Below are 22,397 nucleotides of genomic sequence, written 5' to 3'. Positions count from 1 at the left end.
GTTCCATCCTCCAAGCACTACATTTGTCTAAACTTACAACGCTATTCCGTGCAAGAGCTATGCATCATACAAACCAGGAAGTGGGATGTTGTCACGGAATCACAAAACATGGACCAATGCTATATCGCAAGAGTGGATCCCATGCGGGGTTTGAGCCATTTATGGATATCGTGAAAGGACTTATTCAAAGGATAAACATGGCCCAAAGATATGACATTCGAATTGACTCTATCTGGACAAACTGGGATCAAATTGTGATATTCCTACTTTCACCTCATAAACCATGGCCACTGGATTTAATTCTTGACCTATTGCAATTGACACCCAAATTACTAGGGATAACCTTCGAAAGAGGTGGGAGTGAAGGATATACGATGCAAGATACTTTGACTTCGGAGAGGAATTGTACATAGAATCTTGTGTAAGGGAGCTTTGATTAAATAAAGAGAAAAAAAGAAAGAAAATTACATTCTGAATAATTTCTTATTGTTAGTATCATCCCGAACAAAAGCAGAAAGAGCTAACGGAAGAGCATTTGCAGCTAGATGGATTTCTTGGGAGGTATTAAGGAAACCTACCAGGAAGTCCGCATAAACGTTAATCTCCCGAACATGATGAACAAAATTACATATCAAAAAACCACCCCTTAGCTCCCTAATCTCCATGATCAAATCAATAACCCTCCAAGATGTAGAAAAATGTCCCTGAATAGATTGGATGGCCACCATGGAATCGAATCGAATTTCTATCATTGTCAGACCCATTTCACGAGTAGTCTCCATGCCACGCTTGATCGCATATAATTCCAACCAAGTAATATTTTTCTCATTATACCACTTGCCAAAGCAAAAATAACCTTACCATGACGATTTCGAGCAATAGCTCCGTACCCACCAATGTCTTCTCGACTAGAACCATCACAATTTATAGCCACCCAATTACCTTCTAGCTTGGGCCATCTTTGACAAACTGCCTTTGGAAGTTGAAAAATCACTCCAATGTGCCATCGAGCAAAAAAATTCCTATCTTCTTAAGTGTCAGTAAGTTTGAGTGGAGGGTGTGAGAATCACAGGCGGGTATCCTTCTTAATTTTTCCCAATACCACCTAAGCTTCTGTAGTAGTACCACTGAATATTCGACTGTTCCTTTCCTCCCAAATTCTATATATAGTTGCTGTCATAGAGAAACAACGGACTGCAGCTCTTGCTGTCGGACCTGCAAAATGTGTGGAGATCCATATGAGTTCATCCTTCCAAGAAACCAATGGCAGCCTGGTATACCCATTTAGCTCTAAGATATGACACCATATTTCACTAGAGTAGGTACAATAGAAGAAGTTACGATCTAAGTTCTCTTTGCATCTATTACAAAGCACACAAGTTGTCTCTGTCACTACGCCCCAATTATGCAACTGGCTTCTTGTTGAGAGGCGTTCTAGACATGCAAGTAGGCCTGTAAACGGACCGGATTCGGCTCGGATCCACCAGTATCCGAATCCGATTAGCAAATCCGCTATCCGAATCCGAATCTGAATCCGGCAAAAATTTAGAGAAGGCATCCGAATCCGAAACTTTATCGGATATCCGATAATAATCCGATCCGATAAAATATCCGATTATTGATTGATAATTGTCACTTTTTTACATTTTTTATTATAAATTTATAATTTATGATTACCGAATATCGCTCTCCGAATCCGATTACCGGTATCCGAATCCGATTATCATCTATTTTTAAAGAAAAAATGTTAAATACTTTACTCTATTCGAATAAAAAGGATATTATCCGATCCGATAATCAATTATCCGAATCCGAATCCAGTTGCTTAGCGGACGGATACAGATATTTTCCGGTAAGAAAATTTTCGGATACGGATAACCTTAAACGAATATGAATGCGAATTCGGAGGCGAATTTCGGCTATCCATTTATAGGTCTACATGCAAGCCAAGTGATAAATGCAAAATGAGGGTGATTTCGCTTTGCCCAGACCACCACCGACCAAACAACTTTATCTGACCTCTTACCTAGGCTATCCCATGCAATTCGAAAAGAAAAAATACCATTTGTGCTAGGCATCCAAACAACTGAATCACAGGGAAGGCGAGAATAAATGTGGGTATAGTTCATTTCATCCCACTGCTCCAATATATATGGGTCAGACGTTGTTAATTGCCATGAAGCTGAATTTAACAAAAGCTTGTGCACCTTGTCAAACGTATGGTTACCAAGTGCTTCAGCAATCATCATGCCCTCTTTTTGCAAAACCCCTCCTTTTAACTAGGGATCGTCCCATACGTTTGTGGTCTTCCCATCCTTGATGAGGCATCAAATGAGACTAGCTGTTGATTTATTGGTGTCTAGAATATGACTGAGAGATAACGAACACCGGTTAGGTTTAAGTAGAGACCAAATCGAGTGATTTCCCAACCACCGAATTCTAATAAAATTCTCCCAACATGAAGGTTCCTCACAGGCAAGCTTCCATAGGTGTTTCATTAGACCAACAACATTCATTTCCCTCAAACGCCTTATGCCAAGCCCTCCCTCATCATATGGCAAGCAAACATTAGCTCAAGCCACCTTGTATTTATTTGTGTGTGCATTACCATTCCAGAGAAATCTTGCCATTCGCATCTCAATCTTATCCAAGACACTAACAGGATATTTATCCAATACGAAATGATGCCCATAAGAACAGATTTTATCAATGTCAATCGTCCAGCATAAGAGAGAGCTCTTGAGCTCCAATAATGTATTCTGGTTTCAATCTTGTCAAGTAGAACATCATAATCAATAGCTCGCAGAGATTTGGAGCCTAGAGGGATGCCCAAATATTTGATTGGAAGGTTTGTTTCTGGTATGTCCAAGGTATTGGTGAAAGTTGTCCTGATATCAATGGGGCAATTCCCAAAGAACAAAGCGGATTTACCACAATTTATTGAGAGGCCGGACAACGCCCTGAATTGTTCAAGGGACTCATGCAAAGCAATGGCATTTGCTTGGGTACCCTTTCCAAATACAATCAAATCATCAGCAAAACAAATTGTTGTGATCCTAGGCTCTTTGCAGTAAGGATGATGTTACGTGTGGGTCTTAACAAACGTTGAGTATATGATGCCTTTAGTGCAATATATTACGTGTGGGTTTTAACAAGACTAACACCATTAGTCCCCGTTAAGTATATTCAAATTTCAAACGTTGAGAATCCAAAATGCCCTTCAAGTTATTTAATACATTGTGTTATTATAATTTTTTTTTAATTTTATATTTTTTAACCATATAATTAAGCAATCTATACGTAATATATTGCATTAAGGGCGTGGGAACAGGACAAACCGACACAAGGACGGGCCAGCGCGGCCTTCCACGCGTGGGGGACCGGATCCCCATCTCACGTTTGCCTTCATTTTTTGGGACGTTTCTTCATTATACCACGTTTTTGCCTGCTCTTTGGTCGGTTGTTCTTTTGTTCGCTCGCCGCCCGGGACTCAACATTAATTCATGGTCTATCCACATGTAAAAAACTCTTTTTTAAAATAAAAAAATAAAAAATTAAGAACAACATAGCATAAGGGCTCTACCCCTCGCGGGAGTGACCGAAACTCACAACAACGTCGGAGTTACGGTTACCTCTGTGAAAGTCGAATGGAGCGGCGCAAATAAATACCATTACAGTGACGATTTTCTCACCGGAGGTATAAGAACCGTGCGACCTTCACTCACAGAGGCTGGGAGGATAGGAAAATAGAAAATCCTTCGACAGACAGGAGAAGAGAACTCGATTGAGCCATAAACTCGTAAACCCAGAACCCCTGGTTGAGTTGTGAAAATTGCCTTCAGGTACTTGAGACTGAAGTAGTTCACTTGGACTTGGATTTTTGGAACCCTAGACTTTGTCTCTTTATTTTCCAGTTCCGTTACCTTATGATTTCAGTCGCCGCAGGTGTTCGAGTAAAGCTGCATCAAGATTTATTATTTGCAGCTGGTGTTTGGTGTATTGGATACGCAGCAGTTGCTGTTCTAGGGATACTTTGATTTTTCAATTCTTCCCAATACCTCTATATTGAATCAGTGAAGCAGTTCGGATAACTATCATGGGTTATGCACAGCTTGTTATTGGTCCTGCGGGCAGTGGAAAGGTGATTTGTTTGCAGCAGTTGTTCTTTATTCTACACTTGAATTTTTTTCTTTCTTGCTTTGAACAGCGCCTTTTCGTTTTGGATTCACGAACTCGTACTTGATAAAAATGAGATATCTATGTGTGTGTTAGTTGGCATATTTGTATTGATGAGATTATTTGTTCATTTGAACCTGTTCAATCAGTCAACTTACTGTTCTAGCTTGTACGAACATTGCGGAACTATTGGACGGACTATCCATGTTGTGAACCTTGATCCAGCAGCAGACCATTTTGACTATCCTGTAGCCACGGGTAATTGAGCAGTTTGTGTTGTTAATAGTTTTTACATCCAAGTTGTATCATCCTTCAGTTTCAGTATGATGAAGTAATATTTTCTGGCAGATATAAGGGAACTCATTTCTGTGGATGAAGTTATGGAAGAACTTAGTCTTGGTCCAAACGGTGCCCTTATTTACTGCATGGAGTATCCTTTTACTGTTATCAGATGCAGTTTTTCTGTTTTTTAATTTTTTATTTATTTATTTTAGGCCTGTATGCTGGGGCCAATTTTTGATGTTCTTCAAGAACAACCTCAGTGATTTTGTATTATTCTCATCTTGATCATCTACACTGTAGGTACTGCTTGCGGGCACAATGTTATATACGTTTGCTGTTAACTCGGCAACAAGGCTTGATCTCTATAACGAAATTTAATCTTTTGACTCCCTTGTGTCAATTGCTTTGGCCTTTAACCACTACCATCAGATTCTTTGAACAACGTATGGATGACTGGTTTGAAGAAGAACTGGAGAACTACATGGAAGATGACTACCTGGTTTTTGACTGCCCAGGTATGGTACTGAGTTAGGACCTAGTCAAATGATACCCCAACAGAATAGCAAATTTTTAGCTTGGTTATGGATCAAGCATGTTAGTTAGGATTGTTAGTGAAATGGAACTTATAGGAATCATGTAGCTGACCCCAATAAGTTGGGATAAGTCTATGATTGTTGTTGTTGTTGCAAAATGGACAACTCAGGGATGATTTTCTCTCATTTCTTTCTCTACTTGTTTGGCGGTGCTGAAGGATAATAGCGTTTATATGTTAACCATCATTCATAGTGTTTTGCCATTTTGCACCAAGAATAATAGCTCAGTCCCGAACGGTAGCCTGACCAATATCAGATTGGCGGGCTCAACCGAAAACCAAACGTAAATGAGGATTTGAGTTCAACTAGACTAAGCTGAGGACTAGCGTCCAGCCAGATATGCTCGAGGACTTGCATTCGATTATTTGGGCGCAACACATACTGTAAGCTTAATTATCCAGGAGACAAGGGGACCATGGCACTGGAGGGTGTCCAAAAAGCAATGTGACACCAACAGGGCGGCAAAGTGCCTGTTGCTCCCACGGCAACCAAGGAATTTGGATGCCTTGTCTGCTTATGGGTATTGGGTACTTTATGTTCGGTTTCCTCCCACTCACTAAGGTTCTCTTTATAATGAATTTTCTTTTTGATTTTTACCGAAAAATTGGTTTCTGTTTGTGTTTGGCACCATTTATGGAACCTATTTTTGTTTATAAAAGGCCCAAAAAATTACAATTACGAAAAGCAGGTAGAGAGCTGTTTTTTATTTTTCACTGGAAATTGCTTTTCGCTATTTTTACGCCGAGTTTAAAACACATGTGGGTTTAACTGATAAAATATGAAGGCAAAAGTGTAAATGCTAGATTTCTCATCTCATCCATAATTCCATCCCCCTTTGCTGATTCACATATTAGCAATGCGAGAATGCAATGTTTGAAGAGGTCTTCCTGTGGAAGAAGAGATCATATGAGAGAGGTGATGAAGATTATTGACGATGTTTCAGCAAGATTCTCCTGATGTATAATGTGTGTACTCCTCTATATTTAGGAGCAATTTACTCTTGGCTAGGTCAAAGGAAAGTAAGTGGATCTGAAGAGCAATAGATAGTTGTTGGAAAAGATCTGCTGAGTTTTGTCTCAGTACTAAGGTGTGAATGTTTAGACTTGTTATTTAGGAAGAGTCGAGAAAACGGTGGAACTCTAGGAATTCTTTAGATCTTGATCTGCGACTGAGTCAAGAATCTAAGAAGGCTTTAAGCAGGTGAACTCTAGGAATTCTTTAGATCTTGATCTGATCCGACAGAGTCTAGAATCTAAGAAGGCTTTAAGCCAGTCCACTGAAGATTTGAGAAATGCTGATCTGAATTTCGTTCTTAGTGTCACAAGATTTTAACTTTCTATACCAACTCTGAGTGCCCTGGTTTATCTAATTAGGTCCATAAATTCTTGGCAACATCACCATCTTCTGATGAAGATGTTAGGATTTTGAAAGCTAGCGGATGTTTTCTCCAGCAAGTTTAGTCTAGGCAGAGGAGGCATTGGGGTAGAGGGAACTTGGATTGAGGGAGGGATGAAGGCTTGGAGAAAGGTAGGGACTGGGGAGGGGATTAGGTGAATCAGTATGCATTGGAGGTCTCTTATACTGATTGTAGGTTTGTGTGTTGTGTTCAGTTTTCCCTTCAATGAACAATGAAGTTGGAAGAAGATGAGTTAAGCAAGAATGTTTTCACCCATCATTTAGAAATTTTTACAGTTGTATGTACCAAATAGTTAGTTTTTCTTTTTATACTCTATATTGTGTCTATTGGTTATGAAATGACTTTTATGTTCTGACTAAAGTGTTTTTCAATAAATTTTTGTTGTAATAAATAAGTAAAACACAAAAAGAAAAATCATATCAAGAGAGCCTAAGCTTTCCACAGTTATTAACCTTGTAGATGTAGTAGAACAAGAACCATGTATATGTATTGTGTAAAGAGTGCACGATGTGCTTTGGAGGAGATGATTCTCAGATTGGGAACACTGTAATTGTTTTGATTTAGGATTATTTTAGATACCTGGATCATGATTTTACTAGTCTTTCACTGTAAGATTGTTAATTATACCCAGATAAATTAGAAATATGATTTAATGGTTCAGTTTGGGTTCATGTATCCAAAACTAATTGGTCCTTGGGATTGTTGATGACCCTTACCCCTAAGCCGGCTCAGTGACATTGTAATTGTGAAATGTAAAATAAGCATTTTACTTTCTTGCAGAATAAAAGAGTCGGGAAAGACATTCTACAGAATGTTACCAAGCATGGCCTAAGTTGTTAATTACTTAGAAACTAAATCTATCATGAAATATAATGTTTAAATGATGGTAGCTATCATAATTAAAAAAAGACTTGCTCAAAATTTTGGTGATTACAGCAAGGCCTAGAGAAAATGGAAGGTAAATTAAGGGATTGGCAGCACTTTTTCCTTGAAACTTAGATAATTTTAGTAATATTAGAATGTGGTGTTTAGTGAAAAATTTCAGTTACTTGCCTTGAAATGGCCACCAGGAACTCACAGCATAAAGGCACTATTTTGGTTGGGCAAAACAAGACAGATACTATTCTTTTTAATTTTTTATAAGTAGATGTTCTCCTAACAAGGCAGTGACTTGGGTCCCACTAAATCTGCAAAAAATCTCTGTCAAGGCTGTTTTACATTTTAGGTTGTTTGCCACTTTCTGGGGACAGAATATGGGCTTTAGATGTTTAGGTGAATGGCCATGTTAGGGACAGGTTATGGGTTTTAGTGTAACAGATCAGTCAAACACTTCTTTCAAGGCAGTTACTACCTGATCTACACTTACTCTGCAAATCTGATAAGTTAAAAAAATAAGATAAGAGACACATGTTACCTATTGGCTGGAACACAGAGGTATAAAAACTTGTTATCTGATCCTATCATAGCAGGTTACTATAGAAAAAAGATGATGTTAACAGCCGCAGGCCTGCACTGTTGATTCAGGTAGAAGCGATCATCAAACAGGATAACAAGATTGTAGTTCTCATATTGTGCTGAACAAGAATTTAGATCCGGTAAAACAGGGAGCAGAGTGACTACTGGTAACCAAAAGAAATAAACTAAGAGATTCTCCAGCAGTGGAAGAGATTGCTGTCAATGATCACTGATGCTCTGATACAACATGAATAAACCAGAGATTGGAAGAACAATGATCCCTATGAGAAAACAAGGCGACAAGGAAGAAGTGAGAGGGGAAGGAGAGGAAACTGATTTACCGTTATTGAAAGAACTTATTGCAGAGCTGAGAAAGGGTCTATTATGGTGGGTTTGACAGTGAGCAAAAGTGGGAAGAGGGGAAAGAAAATCCCAACCCACACATGCCCAAGTCAAGGAGAATACTCTGCTGCCATTTGGTTCACTCTGTTCATGGATGGATTATAAGCATGTATTTAAAGGGTTAAAACACAAATCCTATTTTAATTATGCTCAAAAACAAAGTTTAACTTAGTCTTATGCAGGAAACCAAATCAAATAAAGATTAAGAATAAAATTCTAAGAAAATTAATTTATTAATACAACTTTTGGTGGACCAGAACCCATGAGACTGGTTCTTTTTGGGTTTGGGCCTCCAAAACCTAGCATGCTGGTCTAACCAGTCTAGTTATTTTGCATCAGAATCAATCCAAACTGTGAGCCAGCAGGTACATTTTTAAAGATGATTTCTGCAAATTGCAGTAAGTACCTTTTACACATAATTTCCCAATTAGGTAAAGGACATATAACCCCCTACAGACATCAATGAGCAATAAATATAGCAACTGCTCTAAGAAATACCATTTACAGCTGAACCTTTTCTTTTCTTGGTGGGATTGAAGTAATGCTGAATTGAACATACTCTTACAGTTTTCTTTGAGTGTTTACAGGTCAGATAGAACTCTTTTCACATGTTCCCGTGTTCCGTAACTTTGTGGAGCATTTGAGACGAAAGAACTTCAACGTTTGTGTTGTATACTGTCTTGATTCTCAGGTTTGTATTATCTTTTGCTTTTGCAGATTCATTAACTGCTCCTCCCTCAATACTTCTGATGTCTTTGATATCTGTAGGTTTTAACTTTTCTCATGTGACAGTTCATGACGGACGTGACCAAATTCATTAGTGGATGTATGGCATCACTTTCAGCGATGGTTCAGCTAGAATTGCCTCATGTCAATATCCTCACTAAAATGGACCTTGTTACAAAAAAGAAGGATATTGAAGAGTGAGTCTTTCTTGCATTCTGACATTTGGTTCCTGCATGACTGCCATGGTTGGTACACTAATCATTCTTATTGATACCGCTTGTAGCTTCCTAAATCCAGAACCACGTTTTTTGCTGTCATTGCTGAATAAACAAATGCCTCCTCAGTTTGAAAAGCTAAATAAGGCTTTGATTGAATTGGTAAGTTTTTGAGGAGAACATAGACTAAGCGTGTGCCGTTGCCATAATAGTTGTTAGCTTGCTTGGTAGATGATGAGTGATCAGTAGTTTCCATATTTTAGGGACATATTTCAAAGTTCCCAAGAAGATTATCATTTTTTTCTTTGTATGTTGTCAGGTTGACGAATATAGCATGGTTAGCTTTGTGCCTCTTGACCTGAGAAAAGAAAGCAGGTACCCTCTTCTCTACGTGCTTTTTGTTTGCTTTTTAATATTTGTATCCCTGTATGGTTACCAGAAGAAATGCATTTTGTAATGAAACAAGAGGTAGGTATCTTCGGATCGTAGGGAGCAAAAGTTGTTGAATAGAGATCATGTAGATGGATCTGTGATGAGGTGGGACAAGCAGTAACAAATGTATGAAACCAGGATTGCACTGAACCAGAAACTGATGATATGGGCTTAAATTAAATATGATCAGAACTAGCAGCCAGTCTTTCTGATGGGGCTGAAACTGGTGTAGGATAGAGGCAAATAGAGTGAGTATGTATGGTTAAAATATCAAAGAAAGATTATGATTAGTATTAATAATCAGAAACATAGAGGAAAAGAGAGCACAAGACTAAGAGAAAGACAGCTTGAGAGAGAAGAAGAAGAGAAATGGAGAGAATAATTTGAGAGACCTTTCTCTCGTTGGGAGGAATTCTAATAATCTGTTGCCTTATTTGTAGAATAAGGAATTACAGATCATAGAAGAAAATTCGACCAAAATTTCGCAATTTTGGTCAAAATGTTTGCATTTTTAAAAAATGAAACGAAAGTCTAATTATTTTGGAAAAGTGTCAAATTTCGATCGAAATTTCGGGGATTTCAACCATTTCGGAGGTTTCAACCAAAATTTCGACAATTTCAACATTCCAACTTGTTTTTCCTCGGTTTTTATTGATTTTTATTCCATTTTCACCTAATTTTCACAACTCCTTTGCCTTCAAGCACCTCTTTTGCTCATCTTTTGCCTCCAAACACTTCCTATGTATATATGATATATAAGCTTCAACTTAATATATGTGAGACACCATCACTTGATCTAGTCAGTCATTTTATTTTGTTGACTTGTATATGTAACCATTATAGCAAACAATTCATGTATGCTGATGATTTTATGCCTGTATACAATACAATTTGCACTTGTCGGAACCAATCATTTGTTAGTATACTTGAATGATAAATTTTCAATGGTTTTTTTTAGCAAAATACTAGTTACATTGTGTTTGTTATGCTTGAAATAGGTAGTATGCAAGAACCCAAATCATTTTGAGTCCATATGAGGCTTGAAATTGAAGTTCCAATTTCCAGAAAAAGTCCAGTTTTGACCGAAGTTTTGACCGAAGCATCGAAATTTCGGCTTTTTGCAAGGTCGAAATTCCTGTTTCGGTCAAATTTTCTTCCTTGTTACAAATAAAGTAAAACTCCAAAAAGGGAGTCTAGTAAGGAACCAAACACCAGCCAAGAACCATTTTGGTCTTCAATTGCCCTTAAAATTTCCTTTCAAGTTGGAGAATAAGCATGGAACATTCCCAACTTGTTATAAATATAGTGCACTCTTTTAGCCACTAAAAGATTTTGTAAATAACTCAGCGAGCTGTTCTTCGGTTTGAACATGACAAGTGGAGATCAATCATTGTTGCAGCTTCTCAGGAACAAAGTGGCATTCTACTTCAATATGCTTCTTGCACTTGTGAAAGACAGGATTTGACAGCTGTGTGAATAGTGGCGGTGATTATCGCACCACAGAGACGTAGGTGACTTATGACCAAAGCCAACCTCCCTCAAGAACTGCCTAATCCACGTCAACTCACAAGTTATAAGTGCTATGCCTTGATACTTTGGCTCTACACCATAGTTGTCATGGCGACGAGGCAATGCGAGGCGGTTTTAGCTAGTTGGGGCGATGAGTCGATGAGGCGCCCTCCGAGGCGCTTTTTAGGCGGTCGAGGCGTTTTAAGTGAAATTTTTACTTTTTAGTGTACATCTCATACACTAATTCATTATAAACCTATCTTATATATAATAAAAAGACTAATATTAGCCATTTAGCCTACCTCAAGTCATCCAACATACTACAAACCACACATAGTACATCATAAATAAATTCTAGCCATTTAGCCTACCTCAAGTCATCCAACATACTACAAACCACACATAGTAAGTCCTAAATAAATTCCAAGTATCATACTATCATTAACAAGAATCAAGATACGATAAAAAATCTAACAACAAAAGAATTCAGGTGCTGAACTTATGCAAGTAAAGAATTCATCGGCTGGACCCGAAGTACCAAGTTGCTGAACTATCAACTATCAGAAAAAATCAAACAACAAAAGAAAAACAGAGAGTTACCGATGACATAAGTATATAACATAGCTACATTGCAGAAATAAAGAAAGAAAGAAAGAAGAAAAAAATCTGGCGACATACCGTCGCCTGAGATGGTGACCAAAGTTACTGGAAGCCGTTGCAACTTGGTCGCTCACTCGCTGCAAGCCTACAACCGCAACACGGCAACAATGAGTCGCACCTCGCACGGTGAACAAAATCGATTTAGGGGAAAAAAAACAGAAGAAAGAAGAAGAAAGAGAGTTGCACACTCGCACGCTGCTGCTCTTGAGGTTGGCCGCTGCAAGCCTTCAATTGATACGGTGGAATTTTGGTTGATGCAAAAACAAAAATCGAGTCCAGACTCTAGAGATGTTGTCGCTGGCTGTCGCCGGTGTCACTGATGGTCGGTGTCGGAGTCGCAGACGAAGAGAGTAGCAGAGGGAGAGGCAGAGAGAACTCAGAGAAGAGGTAAGGTTAGGGTTCGATTGACTCTCGAATGGATTTCATCTCGTTTTTTGATTTTTTTTATTAATAATTTAATGTTACAATAATACCTATATAACCATTCACCCATTAGATTCTTTCCGATTGGAATCTACTTTTCAAATCGTATTTGGCCTTTGATTTAGAATAAAATAAATTTACAATTTTTAACACCCAATAAGGCGGTCGCCTAGTGATATATTGTGTCCGAGGCGTCCGAGGCGACGACTCGAAGACGCCTCATAGTCTGAGGCGGCTGCCTTATTGACTTCTCCTGAGGCGGCCTTCGCCTCAAGCCCTATGTTTCCGCCAAGACGCCAATGGCTCTAGGCGACGCCTTGACAACTATGCTCTACACTGGATTAAGCAACTATTGTCTACTTACTTTTCCAGGGAACAAGATTTCCTCTAACCAAGGTGCAAGATCCGGTGTTAGATCTTCTATCAATTGGTGAACCAGCCTAATTGCATTTGGAAACCTTTCAAATCTCCTGTGAACATGGTCTATGTAGAGAAGTCCACCACCTGGAGCACTCTTAAGATACATTAATATGTTTACAACTACATCCCAATGCGTAGTCCATGGGTTAGACAATTATTGATTTAACAGGCTTTGTCAGGTCGAGTCACTAACAAATACTTTAATTTCTCCTATTGGCCTTATATATTTCTTTAAATCATCACTAGCTACTGCATCTTCAGGCATAATTTTTATATTTGGATTTATTGGTGTATCAAAAGGCTTCGAACAAGCAACCCTATTTTCAATGGTAAATTGATCACATATTGAGGTTGTGATAAAAAAGTTCCTTTCCTGGATTGAGCAACTGCTACCAGGAAATACTCCAGTATCCCCAAGTCACTGGTTTGAGCTGTTTCTATGAATACGTCTTCAATCCTTCAATGCAAGCTGAATCATCTTTTGGTAATTATAATATCGTACACATACACAATAAGAAGTATCTTCACTATATTGGATTGGTGGAAAAAACATTGAGTGATCACTTTCACTATGAGTCGAACCAAAGTTGGCGACAACAGGAGTAAACTGACTAAATCATGCACGTGGTGATCATTTCAGCCCACATAATGATTTCTTTAGATGACATAGTAATCCATTCTCCCCCTAAGCAACAATGTCAGGGGGCTGCTCGGTATAAACTTCCTCATGGAGATCTCCATTGAGTAGGCAATCTTCACATTGACCTGAAACAAGGGCCTACTTAAAGATATCCCAATCCGGATGGAGTTGTGCTCCATCATGGGAGAAGAGTTATCCAGATAGTCCACATTATATAACTGAGCATATCCTTTCCAAGTCTAGTGTTCAATCTAGTAAGAATACCATCAGGATTGTGACATCCAATGGCAGTTTCCCAAGGGCAAGGGAACAAGTTTCGAAGTGTGATTTGCATGTAAGGCAGCCAACTCCTCAGTCATCGTTGTGGTCCACCCAAGACTAAACAAAACTTTAGACACATACTTTAGAAGAGGGTGAGTCTCAATGGTAGATAAGCAAGTATGAAAAGTGCGATACCAATATAAGAAACAAGGTTAGAATTGGAGTAGTGGACATAACTCCAAGTACCCTTTCAAAGGGCAATGGACATCAAGGTCTAAGTAACTTTGGAATAATCATCCACAAAAGTAAAAATAGCAAAATTTTTAAGTAGAAGTAGCAAGATAGGGTTCCCACACATCAGAATGAACAAGGGAATAGGGTTGGTCAGATCGTTCTTTGATCCGAGAGGATAGCTTACATGATGAAATTTCCCAAACTGACAAGACTCACAAGGTAAAGTACATGTATTAAGAAAAGATTATCTAAATTTTCTTAACTACCCAAAGAAGGATTGCCTAAGTGGTAGTGTATTTAATGGGGGATGGACGTACTTGAGCATGCATTTGAGGAAGTGTCCTCAAGCAAGTACAACCCTCTCGACTCATGACCCCAATCCAGCATCCTCTTCGTTGTAAGATCTTAAAACAAATAGTAACGAGGAAAGTGACATAATAGTTGTAAGTAGTGGTAAATTTATGAACATTTAACAAATCAAAGGGAAACCTAGGTAAGTACATAACAGATGATAGGGATAGTATGGGGGGGGGGGGGGTGAGAGTAAACTCTATAAATATGTACTTTATGTTCACTTATAAAGTCATTGTGAGACTTAAGATTTTCGCCTTAGGGTGTTGAGTGAGTTTATGAACACTATTTTGTGATTGGTTGAGAGATCTCCATGGTAATCTTCTTCCGACAAATTTGAAGTTCTTAGCTTGTGGACATAGCACATTGTGTTTGTGTGTGAACCATGTTAAATCTTTGTGTTCCTTTGATTTGTTTAAATTTTTGTTTGTGATTTCTTGGTGTTAATCGGCGATCCAGGGACGAGAGATAGAAACACAAGTTGTAACATTACTTATTTGAATAAATGTGGCAGTGGGAGGCTGAGACTGAGACTGAAGTGCCTGTAAATGGGTAAATTGAATATATTTTTTGTCAGACATTTTTTTGGTCTTTCCATCTAATTGTGGAATGGCACTAGGAGGGCCCTTCAATGATACATTGTTGCAACCTAAGGTGGCTTTCCATGAAGCTTCCAACAAAATCTCCATATATGACCTAAATGTCTAGGTAGCAAGTTTTGACATATCCTGAAGTATCTATGTATCCCAGTTATTTCCTTGTGTGTATTGGGGTTTTTTTTTTGATCCTCCACCCCCACGCCACGAGTAATTCCATAACGAGACCCACCATCAAAGCCAAAGTTTGGAGTAAATGATGCAAGAGCTGAATTATTGGTGGAGTTGGACTCATGTGAATTCTCTCCGCACACTTGAAGTACTTGGGGATAAGTTTTAGACAACAATGATACCTTATCTCCCCCAAGAGTTTGTGACCTAAGCCAAAAATCTTGTAACAGCTAATTGTTCCCTCTAGTTTTGTATCTCAACCACCTTAGAAATAATTGGTAATGTAGCATTTAACTCCTCATACATTTTTTTTTTAAAGTCAGCAAATTATTGGGTCAAAGGTCTGACTTTCCTATCAACCCCATAAAACTTTTGTGACATCTCATTGATGTGAGGAAGATTGTTTTATTCAAATTACTAAATATTTAAATAACCCCTAATACATTCATTGTGTCAATGTTTGACTAAGTCAACAGGGGTTGACCTTTATAGGGGTTGGGGGCCAAAAAAAGTTAAGATAAAGATAACGGGTATAAATGTTATTCTCCGTAATTATTCAACAGTTATAATTAAAAATCCTATTTTTAAAGAAGAGATAGTTAAATCCCAATTAGAAACTAACTCTTAATGCCTAAAATTTCTCCCAATTCTCTCCTCTTTCGGTTCCTATTTATTCTCTCCTCTTTCCTTTCCTATTTCTTCTCTCCTCTTTCCTCAAACCTTATATGGCTTGGGAAAATTTTGGAAAAGCTAAATGTTGGAGTTTATTCCTATATCTTCTCCGCAATCCAATATTCCCTTTCTCTTTCTTCTTTCTTTCTCCCTCAATTTTTATTTGATTACATGTTGTCTCTCTTTCTTATTTTTTTGTTAGTCTTTTTATTTGATTTAATATTGTGAATGAAATCTCTGTAATTTATAAGATAACTAACTACCATGATGATTTGGTTTGCATTTAGCCTTTATTGTTGAAATTATGTGTTTTCTTTTGGTTATGTTGATTCTGTAAGATATATTTTTGTTAGCGATCCTCATGCTTTGATTTACCTATAATTTGTAAGGGTAAAAATGTCATTTTAAATAATTTACTTATATTTCTAATATGTGTGGGTCCACGTCTGGATACGATAAAATAAGAAGTGGGACCCACAATGTGTTTCACATGGGCTCTATAGGGTACGTGTGGTGAAAAAACGTTAGTGCTCTCTTGACAGAGAGGTGATCTGGACTCTTGTCATTTTGCGCCCCCCCCCCCAAAAAAAAAAAAAAACACACACACACACACACACACAAATGTTGAATCTTGGGTTTGCCCTTGTAAGTTAGCAAATATTTTTCTCCATGAGGTGGATCATTTTGTCCTAAAATCTTGGCATCAATAGTTTTCCAGGTCCAGTTTCCAATTAACATAGTGAGATGGTCTTGTTGCCCACGTAATGCAGTACTGTATTTGAATGATCAAAACAGTAGCCAAATAGGACCTTTTCACAGGGAGACAATTGCAAATTTGATGGACTTAAGGTAGATAAAATTCAGATATAATGGAAGGCTGAAAACCGAAGTGGTAGAACAAGGATATTGGTTTAAGAACAAGGACTAACTAGGTCTTCAAAACAGCAGTATGCTATAAAGAAGAATGGATGGAACAATATAAGAGAATTAAGAGAACAATAAGGACAACAAAGTAACATGTAACACCCGGGCTTCTCACCGCAAGGTGGATCGATTGAATCGAACACCAATCTACCTTGATCAAACACAAGGGTTCTCCAAGAGGAGGGATGCTAGCAAGCAATTTGATTTCATTTTACAAGTTGTTTTTTCACCATTTACATAAGTCTCTTTATATAGCATTCTAAAGAGACAAAAACATTAATGGTAACATCCAACCACTAGCTAACACAACCTACTACAAACATTAATGGAAACATCCAACTACTATCCAACACCACTAGTCAAAACAATAATGGAAATATCCACCAACTATACCCCACCACTAACCAACACCATCTACTAGCTCCTTTTGTTGACTTTTCAAAGCTAGACTTGGGCTTAGTTCAAAATAGTGGGCTGATATTCTTCTTCCACTAAAGTGATCCAAGCCCATGAAACCATGGGCTCATTTTAACCCACTCCAATAGTCCTAGCCCATGCAAGCCATGGGCTATTTTGGGTCATGTCCTTAAGCTTTAATGGGCTTGAGCTTTGGGCTTTTCTCTCTTTTGTATCTGCTGCCAATTCTACATCACCACGGCTTGGCAACATAGTCCTAACCATCTTCTACTGGTGGAAATTGATAGTCTTCTTCTAGTTTTGTTCAGTTTGACGGTGAGATGTAGAATACACAGGATTGGTTTGATAAGCCACCTAGTGCTTCTACTTCGAGAAACACTGGAAGTAGTTTTGAGTGTTTCTGGAAGCAAAAACGCCTTTGTAGGTGTTCAGTAAAACTTGCTTATGGAAGCAAAATGAATATCAACAAGTGTTTTATCACAGTAACTGGGGATAGAGAAGATGGAGAGGAACCTTGGTCACCGTAGATGGAGCAGATGAAAAATTGAACGATCTTTATCATTCGAGTTGAAGAAGCAATTAATGGAAGAGTTTTATCACTTTTATCACAATATAAGAGGGTTTTAGCATGGTCTTTTTTTTATTTTTTTAAAATTTTTTTAAATTTATTATTTTTTATGTTTATCATGCCAAATTCTATGAATTCCTCTCTCTGAAACTATTCACTTAAACTCGAAGATGACAACCCTAATGAATCAATTCCCGTGCCTTGTGTTTTTTAGTTGAAACTGTGATTGAAGAGTATGATATAGGATCTACTCTTTCTTTTGATAACCACCACTTTTCGATTTTTTGTGCCCAACTTTTGCTTCAAGAAACAGACACAATAGCAAATTGTTGTTGCGTCAAAAGTGTTTTCTAAAGCAGAAAGCTGCATAAATTTCAATTTTTATTGTAAAAATCTCTAGGAACAAAACAGTTTTATCAAATGTTTTTCAATCAATTTTTTCATTTCTTGAAGCGAGAAGCACCTGAAACTCTTTTACAGTGAGTTATCAATTGGGTACATAATTTCAGTAATACTGAGTTTAGGTTCAAATATAGGTTCAGAGGTAGACATGGTAAGCTAACACTTCTGTTTAGGAAAATAATAACGCGGTCCAATCTGAAACTGGTGAGCAGTAATAAAAACACAAGGCAGCAATCAACAAGTGTTCACTCTTTTCAAGCAGCCAAAAACACAGAGTCGCAAGAAAATTAAGTCTGCAACATCGTGACAGCAATACAAATGTCTTCAGAGCAGATTTTTACAAGAGAACTATGTCTGAATCGCTACGGCAGCAGCAAAACAAGTTTCCACAGTAGAATTCTGAAGAGTCTTAAAGTAAAATATACTCTCATAGTAGCACTGTCAATTCACCAAAACTAACAATCAGACCTTGGACAGTAAAAATCTTCAAAGAACAGAGTAGCAGCATCAATAGAAACCTTTCCTAGTTAAACAGGTAAAGAGGGCAGTCCAGAACTAATGCCAGTGAAGGATTTCAGAAAAACAGCCTACAACAGCTAGATCTGATTCAACAAACTAGGTCTGATCCAAATAGAAAATGCAGTCTTTACCAAACAAGGCTGATCCAAATAGGGTTTCATAAACCAATATCCAAATGGGTCTGCAACTCAGCAAACATACATGGACAGAAGAAACTCTCCACAAATTCCAGTAAATTTCAACCAAAATTAGGAGACTTGGTTTCATTGCATTGTATGAACCAGTCTCACATCCAGAAGTCAGAAATTAGCATAGGGTCCTGTCCACGATCAACAAAAACTCTATAGAAGACCCTTAAGCCAGATTCCAGAAGACGCCAGCAGCTTGTAGTGCAAAATAGGAGAGGTACAGACTGCAGTAAAAAGGTTTGAAGGTTCCTTAGTACCCCAGTTCTGATTCCATGTTAATATTAGAAACATGGAGAAAGAGAGCTCGAGAGATAAGAACCACCGCTGATAGAATTTATTCCTTAAGCTGCATCATTCTGCTAGTGGTTAGAAACAAAGTGGATGAAGAGAAGGGAGGGATCACAGGGTCTAGATAGGGTCTTCGCAGAGAGGCTGTTTCCTAACGTGAGCCTATGACCACTAGCTTGCAATGGATCAAGCTTACCATGTGCCGAGGTCTGCTCTTACAATCCAATAATGAATGGAGCCAATGATGACATGTGAGAAAAATAAACAGTAAATAAACTCTATTGGAAACTCTCAATTGCAGGATGCAACAGGTAATGATATACTGAGTAGGAACATACATATAAATATATATACATGTGAGAAAAATAAACACTAAATAAACTCTATTGGAAACTCTCAATTGCAGGATGCAACAGGTAATGATATACTGACTAGGAACATACATATAAATATATATACATTTTTTTTTAACTGAACTGGAACATTTTTTTAGTCCAATTTCCCACTAACTATTAGTCTGTTGCCTTAAAGTAGTGTAGAAAAAGGACCCGGAACATTTTTTATCCAATTTCCCACTAACTATTAGTTTATTACCATAAAGTAGTAAAGAAAAAGGACCCATAAACATAACAGAAAACCTGCTGCATATGGGATACCTAAAAGTTGAGTAGTGTAGAAGCACAAGTTTCTTGTTTTGCAGGAATCCTAGAATTTGCATGCCTAAACTCTTTCCAATGGTTCCACAAATTTGATAAACCTTGTCTTGGGTTTTCTATTAATAAAAACATATAATACTTTCTATATGTTTAATCGCTCTTATTGTTGATCCCAGAATAAAACTGAACCATATGAGTGGTTGGACCAAAAACTGGTTCACAGTAGAGTTGCAGAAATTTTGTCCCCTTATTAATCCCTATTGTTTGATTTGATATTTGTTGGAATAAAAAGGTCAGGTGATGCAGGCACGGTATAGGGCTGCAGTGGTGGGCTGTAATGGAGGGAGGCTTAGAGGAAGGGGGAGGGGGAGATGGGGGATGTGGAACAGGGGGAAGGAAATCGCTTGATAACAAATAAACTCTTCAAAACCAGAACAAAATCTTAAAGAAAGTCTAAAACCTCACGTAGGAATACTAAAACAAATAGAAGACTGAAACTAAAATTGAAATAAAATACTTACTTAAATCCAACTCATTCTTGGACCAAATCCTGTGGGACCAGTCTGAAATTGCATCACAGGGGTTGCAGATCTTACCCTAAAGGCTTATGGGCTTTGGGCTCAAGGTGGGAGAGCTTGATTGGACAGATTTTTAACTAATGTCGAATGGTTAAATATCTTCTCTGAAATACATGCAGTTTCTTCAAAATTCACTGCTTCGGATCACAACAGCATAACTCTTAACACATCAAAAGCCAGTTGGGAAGAAAAATTCAAGGGTTTAAATTTGAAGCTTTCTGGACCCTTGAACCAAGCTTCCATGATATCCTGAAAGATTCTTGAACAGGAATGTAATTGGAAATCTGCAGAGCAAGGAAACGAAGTAGACTTTTCAGATCACATTAACAATAACAGAAGAGTCCCAACATAACATAATACCACCAGCTCTACCACTAGGAACACACAAATTTACGTGGTTTGTCTTGCTTAATGGTTAGCAAGTACGTGTATTAGTCACCGTATTAATACACGTATCCAAATGTATAATTGAAAAAAACACATTTCCCATAGATGAAACATGCAGTTGTTCCTGGTACCCAAAGTTACCAACTATGCTCTTGCTAGAAAAAACAGATTATTTCTCTCCCTAGTGTCATACATTAGACGTTCTTCTGAAGTACCCCTTTTAGCCTTATATGACAGCTTTTCATATATCTGTTTATCATTGATTCATTCTTCCACTTCTCTTTTGTCTTTTTAAACATCATTACTAATACTCTGGTGTAGTCTCTTTTCCTAATAAAACTAAAATACCAAAAAACCTCGTGCGTTTTGTGACTTCCTGTTTTACCTGCTAAACATCTAATACCCTCTCTTTCCATGTAGACAAGGTTTACTTATAAATGAAGATGTTTGCATAATATTAACATTGCATCTTTGAACTGTATGAGGGATTCTGTTTATTTTATATGTAAGTACCAATTGGAGTTGATTTTTGGTGGGGGGGGGGGGGGGGGGGGGGGGGGGGGGGGGGGGGGGGGGGGGGGGGGGGGGGGGGGGGGGCGGGGCCCCTAGTCTAATCTCTGTTAAATTTATTGACTAACAATTTAAAAGTTTTTTCAACCATTTCCTTCCCCTTCATGGTTCTGATTAGAGATACTTACATACGTGCTTTGTACAAATTATACTTGTGTTCTCATCTTGTGACTTGTCATCTCTGCAGTATACAGTATGTGTTGTCAGAGATCGACAACAGCATTCAGTGGGGAGAAGATGCTGATGTGAAGGTCAAGGATTTTGATCCATTCGAAGACGACTTGCATGGCTTGGATAACTTTGGCTTCTGAAAAATTTCCTCTCTGATGATGAATCGTTTTGGCAAAGTGTTTTTCTGGTTTACTTTGATATCTTGGTTGTTTTAGGGACTTGCTAGCAACATGTGGTAGTGACCACACCTTGTACATGATTATCTTGTTATACAGACTTTGTTGCAAATCGATCCCCATTCTGGTTCACAAGTCCCTCTGCTTGTCCCCAGAACTCTGGTGCACCGTCATATAGAGGGTCTTTAGATTGGAACCTTTCAATATTATTTATTAGTTCTTTACACAATCATATAGAGGATCTTTAGATTGGAATCTTTCAATATTATTTATTAGTTCTTTACACAATCATATAGAGGATCTTTAGATTGGAATCTTTCAATATTATTTATTAGTTCTTTGGTATATAATCTTACTTCTAAAATAGAATACGGAAAGTTTGAATAATGGCTTACATACTTCATCTTGCTTGTGGGTTCACCCCTGTTCCTGCTACAATACTCACAAGTTCCTTTTTTTTGCTTTTATGCTGGTCTTTAAAAGATTATGTGGTGGTGTAGCTTATGGGTTACAGGAGCGATGCCTTGGCTACAGTCTGATGAAAATGCTATGAATGAAGCTGCATTGAAGGGGACGACCACTTTTTAAGATCTCTTTTGTCCTCTTTATTTATATTTATCAGATACACCACCACGTAATCTTTTTGTTCATCCAGTCAATTTAAATCATGAGAAACATGTAGAATCAAAATTACATATATCCTGAATTCACATTGGACAACGCCATGGTACAAAATTCGATCAAAATGTGTGAAATTTCGGTTGAAATTTTGCATTTTGGAAAATGCAAAATGAAACTCATGAAGACCGAGAAAAAAATCCTCAGTTTCGATTGAAACTATCAAAGTTTTGTCTAAACTTGTCGAAACCTCGAAAGTTGGTTCAACCCAGTTGGACCAGCTGGTTCATGAGAAAAAAT

At 37.9% G+C, this 22,397-nt stretch overlaps 1 protein-coding gene across 1 annotated transcript; it reads left to right on the top strand.

Moving 5' to 3' along the window:
* Nucleotides 1-3,583: 3,583 nt before the first annotated feature.
* Nucleotides 3,584-21,930, top strand: LOC149011879 (P-loop containing nucleoside triphosphate hydrolases superfamily protein). Its single transcript, XM_089161573.1, has 10 exons — nucleotides 3,584-3,842; nucleotides 3,946-4,141; nucleotides 4,326-4,434; nucleotides 4,525-4,606; nucleotides 4,888-4,973; nucleotides 8,913-9,016; nucleotides 9,118-9,248; nucleotides 9,335-9,428; nucleotides 9,586-9,641; nucleotides 21,320-21,930. Exons 2-10 carry the CDS (start codon nucleotides 4,097-4,099, stop codon nucleotides 21,441-21,443), a joined length of 831 nt encoding a protein of 276 aa, XP_089017699.1. The 5' UTR covers nucleotides 3,584-3,842; nucleotides 3,946-4,096; the 3' UTR covers nucleotides 21,444-21,930.
* Nucleotides 21,931-22,397: the final 467 nt, after the last annotated feature.

This window comes from Hakea prostrata, chromosome 7, assembly GCF_041222555.1.
Source record: "Hakea prostrata isolate BN-2017 chromosome 7, UWA_Hpros_2, whole genome shotgun sequence".
NCBI lineage: Eukaryota > Viridiplantae > Streptophyta > Magnoliopsida > Proteales > Proteaceae > Hakea > Hakea prostrata.
Note: the sequence above shows the minus strand (reverse complement) of the source record. Positions and strands in the feature narration are given on the sequence as shown.

Excerpts from the sequence above, each read along its gene's own strand:
- LOC149011879 (XM_089161573.1), top strand. The coding sequence starts at position 4,097 with ATGGGTTATGCACAGCTTGTTATTGGTCCTGCGGGCAGTGGAAAG. Across the intron at positions 9,429-9,585 it reads ATAAGGCTTTGATTGAATTG|GTTGACGAATATAGCATGGT; the intron begins GTAAGTTTTTGA and ends GTATGTTGTCAG. Across the intron at positions 9,642-21,319 it reads GACCTGAGAAAAGAAAGCAG|TATACAGTATGTGTTGTCAG; the intron begins GTACCCTCTTCT and ends TCATCTCTGCAG.